The sequence below is a fragment of the Lissotriton helveticus genome, chromosome 10 (assembly GCF_964261635.1).
Source record: "Lissotriton helveticus chromosome 10, aLisHel1.1, whole genome shotgun sequence".
NCBI classification, from domain to species: Eukaryota; Metazoa; Chordata; class Amphibia; order Caudata; family Salamandridae; genus Lissotriton; species Lissotriton helveticus.
The window spans coordinates 839,103,158-839,110,974 of NC_136071.1; the positions used below are offsets into that span (position 1 = coordinate 839,103,158).

A 7,817-nucleotide genomic window follows, 5' to 3' on the forward strand; every position below is an offset into this window, starting at 1 on the left:
GTGTAAAGGGGTTGTCATGGCAACCCCGGGAATGGTTGTGCTCGGGCACCAGCAGACGTCAATTTTTGTTGTGCTCCTTAATAAATAAAATTGCGTCTCCGGAACATTACAGCCGCTGGTCCCTGCCTCGCAGTCAGCCGGCCAGGGTCCCTGCCACCACATTTCGCATTTTAATGTGTGCTCATAAATGTCTTTCCATGATCCATTGAGGTGCGTGGCGACGGGTCAGTGGCCGGGCAAGGCTCCTTCCCGTCCCTCCTTTTGTTACCTGGTGTTGTGTGCACGGATTGGGTCGGCGATTGGCAGCGTGGTAAACATTCAGGGACCAAAAGCAGCCAGAAATGTACGCGGTGATGTATTGGAAAAGGTGTCTGTTATTGTGTGAGCCCCGGCTCTTTGTGCGGGAGGCAGAGAGGTTTCTGCAAGCGAGCCGGTGTGTGCTGCGTTACGTGGCTGGGAGCCATCTAGGTGCCGAGCGAGCGTGAGCCGCGTCACCTAAAAAAACACAAGATAGGTTCGTGTGTGTGCATGAAAAAGCAAAACATACCGGCGACCGAGGCGCCGCGGCGACCTTCTGAGGGAGGAAAAGCTTATGGCGGGGAACAAAGCTCTGCAGTGTCCGGTGAGCGGCCGGCGCCGCACACGACTGGTCCATACTCCTGGGTAGAAAGGGTTGTTTGCATGAACTCTGATGCATGTCGAGGCTGCCGTGTGACCGCCGGTGGGTGTCCCGGTGTAAATCTGACCCCAGAAGGACCGCTGTACTGTAGTGTTTGGCTACTCTCCACCTACCTCAGCGGGTGCTGAATGAGAGGCGGGGCTAGCGTTTGTCGGGGCAGGTGTCCGTGAAAAACCCTGTTAACGACCAATTATTTCGCTTTACTTTCCAGGTCGGTCTGCGCAGCAAACATGCATCGAACCACCAGGATCAAAATCACGGAGCTGAATCCGCATCTGATGTGCGTGCTGTGCGGCGGGTACTTCATCGACGCCACGACCATCATCGAGTGCCTTCATTCCTGTGAGTACCCGGCCTCTGCCTTTATTGCAATAACAGTCGCTGACTGTGTACACCCGCGGGGGACCTTCCTCCCCCGCCTTTACTTACATAACGACCTTTACCCAGTGCCTACATCCCTGTGACACCGCGGGCTTCCCACCTTTATTGTAATAAGGTTCATAATTGATTGAATACTCTCTGTCGATATCGCTAGCCAACATCCCCTGTACGAGTTTATGGTGGTAAGCCGTGCGCCCCTGCGGCTTACACACTCAACCAATGACTACCTATGTCAGTCAAGCTCCTCCTCTTTTATAAGTATCAAATAACCAACACCTGGTGCTTACACCCGAGTGTACTGCACGCCAACTGCAGGAGCACATGGTTTTCCGACTATTTCCTAGATGGTCTTGCGTGTGCAAAATGGAATGTGTGGTAGAGCTCCACACACATTTTATAAAACCGGAAGTCCGTTATAAAACTTCATTCAGCAACTACCATATGCTGTGTGTCTTCCTGTGATCTGCACTGTAAATAGTTGCCTATACTTATTTTGGAAAAAGATTCCTGTTCTGCACCACGCCGTTTTAATGTAATGTTTTTTTCTGCAGCCTCTTTCATGGAGAGGCACTGAACTAGCTTGGGCGTTGTGTTTATTCGCGCACACAGTAACCATTACTACCCGGACTAAAGTGTTTGTGTTTTTTTCCCTTTCAGTTTGTAAAACTTGCATCGTGCGATATTTGGAGAGCAGCAAGTATTGTCCAATATGCGATGTCCAGGTTCACAAAACCAGGCCCCTGCTCAACATCAGGTAGGTTGTGTGTTGGCGCTCTTGTGTGGCACCAAGAGAGGACATTAAAACTGCCTTGTGTGGGACTAGAGAGCTCTGGCTTCCTGGTGTTGATAACCATTTGTAACCAGGGTCGGACTGAGACAGAAAATAGGCCAAGGCAACAAAATATAAATGGCCCTATTGGTGAATTAGATGCCAAAAAAGTGGCCCATGTTTTAAAATTGTTTTTTTTTTAGTTTGAGCTTGTTGCGGCTAAGTTTTTGCTAATCGAAGTAAAATCAAGGGAGCAGACGGCCCATCAAACCTTAAAACAGCCCCACAGAAAGTCAAAGAAATGGCACACACATTGACCTGTCAGACCAGACAATCGGGCACTGCCTGAGTGCTCAATAGGCCTGTCCGGGTCGGAGTCCGGTTCTAACCCAGTTTTAGTTCGAGCCTAGTGGCCGAATTGCTGATTCCCGAATCTAGAGATCTGAGATGTAATCGCGGCTTTGTTTGCCCACAATTACACAATGGGGATACTCTCCCTGCAACAGTAAATGTGTGTATTGGAACAAATCTGTGAATTTTTGATGCAAATTACATGCAAAATACTCTAATCCTATCGTCACCCCACCGATTCTGTGTCTAATTGTTCTGAGCTTCTTATCTACTTGAATTTCGGCAAAAATGCTTCGGTGCAGGTAAGTCAAAAAACATATAATGGCTTCAAGTAACATCTCAAAGATGAATGCAACCCCTCCGTTGTAAACACTTATCCTGTCCTATTGTTGAAATGTAATAAACATGTTTATTTCCCGCTAAAGCTTGACGGGTACTCTTAGTGGGTGTTGCTCGCATTGTGGTATTTAAACGGTACAAGACCACATTTTAAGTGTGCATTACTGAGCTCTGCAATGTGCTTATCGTGCATGTTAAAATGAGGTTCAATGAGTATAACTGTTGCTGCCCCCTCCTAATAAGGCATTTAGGGGCTGTTCATGTCTGGTCTTTTTAGAACCTCGGTAGAGTGCCTTTGCACTGGACGAAACGATTACTAGATGTGTGATTAATGCCAATTGGATGCGTATATGGAAATTTATCGCGACATAATTGATCTTATGCCCTTGTGACCATGTCTGTTTCAACTGTATGTGATTAAATATACCTGCATCTGCTCGGGGACTGGGACTTTGTAATTGATTGACGTATTTTTTCCCTTACCAGGGCCGACAAAACTCTCCAAGACATTGTGTACAAGTTAGTTCCAGGCCTTTTTAAAAGTAAGTGACGGGTTGTTTTTAATCTAAGTTTTGTGTGCATTTGAAGCCTGCTGTTTTTGAGGAGTTTAATGCCGAGGTGTTTTCCTCCTATAGATGAAATGAAAAGAAGACGGGATTTCTATGCAGCTCACCCTTCGGCGGATGGTAAACGTGGTTTCTTTTGTGCCACAACGCTATGCTTACGTTGCCTACTTGGTTATATGAATTCAGTGAAAAGCACAGCTTGACATGAATCTAGTATCATTTAAAAATGCATGCGGATGTAATTCTCCCCGTTAAATCTTGCTGCTAGAGCTTAGTATTACTGTCTAAAATGTGGGGATGTAGTCGGGAGGGTCAGCTATGTTAACTGAGGTGCAGTCTGGGGCGGTGTGATTCCTTTGCTCAAATGACTTGAGGCCTACAGCGCAGAGAACGAGGTCTTGGCTTAGAGCCGGGCACTTGAGAACATGAAAAGTTCACTTTATAGAGTCCTGTCTGTTTCCTCCTGTCTCCGCAGTTGCTAACGGGTCTAACGAAGACCGGGGCGAAGTTGCCGACGAAGACAAACGAATAATAACCGATGATGAGATCATAAGCCTCTCCATTGAGTTCTTTGATCAGAATAGGCAAGTTCAGCGATGTACCTAAATTAATCTTGCATTTCATGTAATAATTCGTTTGGGGTCATCCTTTCAACAACGTGTATTCTGGTTTTAATGACATTACATTTTGGACTCTCAAACCTATGGAATGAAAGCAGTTTTCACATTGCCTACTTAACTTGTTCTGTCCTTTTCTTGTGTCTCCCACTTTGAATCTGAGCTTCCCAATCACTGCTATTGTTTTTATTTGTGCTGATATGATTAAGCTTTTAAATCTTTTTTACAGTACAAGCAGCCATGAGCGTTAATACGTTGATACATCGCATTCAATTTAGAATGTGTTGGTATATGGTTATTTTCAACAAAAACGGTGCAGTTATCTGATTAACAGTCACATTACATTACAGTGGTATTCTCTGACCTGCGTAGATAGTGCGTGTTAAAGCATCGTCTGCTAGCTAGCGACCTTGCAAATATGCACTTTGAGTAGTTCAAGCAGTTTCTTTATTAAACAAGGCCTCTACTGATATTTCTCTGTGTACGTGTTTCTCTTAGATCGGAAGTTGAAGGATACAACAAAGACCAGGAAAAGTCAAAGGAGGAGGCAAGTATCTGCCCCCCTAGGAATGTTTAAACAATCCGAAATTGTATGTCAAAAACGTGTTGGCTCCCGTGTATACCCAGCAGCAAGGAGTTAGTTTATTTAATGTCTGTATCTGTTGACTAAACTGATCGGGTTTTAGCGGAAAAGTTGGGACTTAAGGTAGTTTATTGTTAATATATGGCAAAAATTGTATAGTATTAGGAAGGAACAACATGCCAATGTGGCCCTTTAGCTGTTCCTTACTACTACATTCAAGTGGACTCCTGATTTTACCCTTGAACCTGATTTTTCTACTGAATGCATTCTGAGCTTCATGTACATTGTCCAGTCTTGTTACCTTGTCCTTAGAAGCTTTGTCATCTCTCACTGAGGCGTCTCTTTCAATCCTTTATTAGGTGACCGACAAAAGATACCTTCGCTGCCCGGCAGCCATGACTGTCATGCATCTACGAAAGTTTCTACGAACTAAAATGGACATTCCCAGTAGTTTTCAGGTAATCTTCGCACTTGTTTCACAGTCTTGTGGATACTGACTTTACAAATGCTGCTCTCGAGATTTACTCGCTTCCATCCACTAAATGACTCCTTTCAGGTGGGAAGTGTTACAATTGAGATTTAAAGATGTTCATATTAAACTCTGTCGCATTTCTTAAATTGGGAACTTTTCTGATGGGTAAAAGGTGAAATGCAGAAAACTAATAACTGCTCATACTTTCGGTGTTAAAATACAATTTGCTTGGTGTGTTTTTTCCTGGCAGTAAGTGCAAGCGGTGTCTGTTCTTTAATTAAATAATCATTTGAAACAGCACAATGTTGAATGCTTTTCACCTGCTTCCGACGGTCAAGACTCGGGTTATTAATCACGCACAAGGGCTGTTTGATGGGCCTAGTGTTTATTCTAGTTCATTGGCATTTATTATTAAAATGCATACGGCTGATCGAAATGTATTAATTCTGTTTGGGATAGTTTTACTATGGTACCTCTTTCACTGATTGTTCTCCGTTGTGAAGGGTTTGACATTAGTTATGTAGGCCGTCAAAGTTATGCTGCATGCTGTATTCTTGTGTCACAGTCCAATTCTCTGCAGTGATGAGGTGGGATCTTTAATATGCTGTTTGTATTCAAATGTTTTGTGGCCCAGACTTGCTATAGCGGTTTCTGAAGGCGAGGAGAGAAGCCACACCATTCGACAACTTCCAACCACCACAACATTTGATCGAACTCCATTACATATAAATAGCCTAAGTTTCGAAACTGTCTCTTTGCACAGATCGATGTCATGTACGAAGAGGAGCCGCTGAAAGATTACTACACCCTGATGGACATCGCCTATATCTACACCTGGAGAAGGGTGAGTATCGGGTGGGTGGGTGTGCGGTTGGGGGGTGTGTGTGTGCGGTTGGGGTGTGTGTGTGTGCGGTTGGTGTGTGTGTGTGTGTGTGTGTGTGCGCGCGCGCGTGCTGTGGCTGTCTGTGTTTGCTTGGATTCGGTATGTGCTTACATTGCACTCTCCTTCCTTTGCAGAACGGGCCTCTTCCCTTGAAGTACCGCGTGCGGCCGAACTGTAAACGGATGAAGCTCAGCCACCCGGCTTTAAACCACATCAGCGGTGAGATGGAGAGTGACTCTGGCAGCGACAAGGCCGGCAGTCCGGCCGGCGCTGTTCCCTCCACGTCGTCCTGTTTGCCAAGTCCGAGCACCCCCGTGCAGTCCCCGCACCCGCAGTTTCCGCATATTTCTAGCACAATGAACGGCACCGGCGGCGCGCCAGGAAACGGCCTGCACAGCGCCTTCAGCAACAGGGCACGCACCGCGGCAGTGAACGGCTCCTCGGCAATCTCGTCCGGGTGAAGGGTCGTGAGCCTGCGCATTGGTCGCCAGCCCCTTTCTAGCTAGCTTCATGCAGTTACAGCTTTATAGATGCTCAACCGTGACTGTCCAACTACGCGCTTACTTGTAGTTCAACAGGACCTTGGCCGTGGAAGACTAGGGAGGTTAATAATGACTGAATCGACTTCTGCTTTTTAAAGAATATATGTCAGTCAACTGGGAAGAAACACGAAGTCTGACGTGAAAATGCTGAATGGGGGAGCCGCAGAGTCTATCCTTGGATATGCGAGTTTTTTTAAGTTTTATTTTTTTTTGCAGTGGATCTATTAGCCGTTTGTTTTCCAGAATGTTTTTGGATTACAATCTTCCTGTTGCTATACTTTTGTGAATACATACAAAGTACTAGCGTTTTAATCTCGAAACTGTATTAAACAATATGTGAATAGAATTAAACATTCTATGCTGCCATGTCACTGTGAATAGTATATTGTGTTACATCTCGGTAATGTTTCTCCACCTTTTCATCTGGCCAGAACTGATCAAAGGGAATGTCAACTTCAATTTTACCAACTCCATGCTTAGAAGGCGTTGTCAGTTCCTTTCACTGACTTTTTTTTTTAAAATGATTCGCTTTTTGAAGAATCAGGTGGCATTATGCTTGTTAAAGAATGCCATATTGGTATATAACATAACAGGAAACAGTATTGTATGATATATTTATAAATACTATAAAGAAAATATTGTGTTTCAAGCACTCTAATATGGTTGTTAAATTCTCCAAGTTTGTTCAGCCTTTGCAGATGTCACGTCCATAAATGTCTCACATTCGTGATCTGGCAAACGCAGGGTTCTGAGTTGAAGATCTAATTTGTATACAGATGTAAAAAAAAAACTGTAAAGTCGGCCTTGCAGAGGGGTTGTTTTTAAGGGGATACTTTATATTTTATTATAGAACCGTTCACTAATCGTTGAAATATTATGCTCCAACATCGCCAACTGAAAATTCTCAATCAGCATGCAAACAGTTTACTTTTTTGATTAAACGTGTTGACATTATTTTATACTGAGGATCGACAGAAATGTAGAATTTGAAGCCGTGTCTCTCGGCGAAGACATTTTGTATAAGCTTTTTTTTCTTCAGAGTTAGAGTAATAAAACAACGGAAATCAATAATGTATTTAAACATGTACATAAAACACGGATTGTCTGTGTTCTTTGTGTTGGTGGCCTGGAAGGGGAGCTATGGTAAGCTTGTGAAGTATTCAACTACATGACAGGACTGCAAGTCCTGTCGCACTGAAGAGCACAAGACCCTTTCAGCTTCTGCTTTGGCCGAGAGCTTTGTGCATCTTCACCACCCGTCAGTTATTCATTTGTGAGGGTATTTATTCTATGATAAAAAAATATTGTTTCATGTTTATACGAGAAATTGTATAGCTAAACATTTCATTGCCTCCATTCTGAAAAAGAAGCACAACTCTATTGCTTTGTCTTGCTTATAGTTATTAAATAATTACTTTTGAATATACACGTGTGATATCTGTTCTTCGTGGATTGTCCTGATAAGTATTAACGGAACAGCTTTTTCCCATTTAAGAGATGTTCTGCTTGTATGGTCACACATAAATGAGAGGTAACCAGATGATCCTCAGAAGTACCATGACGCACGAAAAATCGACTTTTATTAAATTAACGCATTTTCTATTCTGTAACAGAAAAATGGGAATTACTCGTCAC

At 43.8% G+C, this 7,817-nt stretch overlaps 1 protein-coding gene across 1 annotated transcript in view; it reads left to right on the forward strand.

Moving 5' to 3' along the window:
- LOC144784121 (uncharacterized) overlaps positions 1-7,608 on the forward strand; it is a 143,924-nt gene extending 136,316 nt beyond the window's left edge. The window contains exons 12-20 of the mRNA XM_078662803.1: positions 891-1,021; positions 1,718-1,814; positions 3,006-3,061; positions 3,155-3,205; positions 3,561-3,669; positions 4,201-4,249; positions 4,645-4,743; positions 5,521-5,601; positions 5,775-7,608. Coding sequence (XP_078518929.1) covers positions 891-1,021; positions 1,718-1,814; positions 3,006-3,061; positions 3,155-3,205; positions 3,561-3,669; positions 4,201-4,249; positions 4,645-4,743; positions 5,521-5,601; positions 5,775-6,101 — 1,000 coding nt within the window. The 3' untranslated portion in view covers positions 6,102-7,608. The remainder of the gene's footprint in view (positions 1-890; positions 1,022-1,717; positions 1,815-3,005; positions 3,062-3,154; positions 3,206-3,560; positions 3,670-4,200; positions 4,250-4,644; positions 4,744-5,520; positions 5,602-5,774) is intronic.
- Positions 7,609-7,817: the final 209 nt, after the last annotated feature.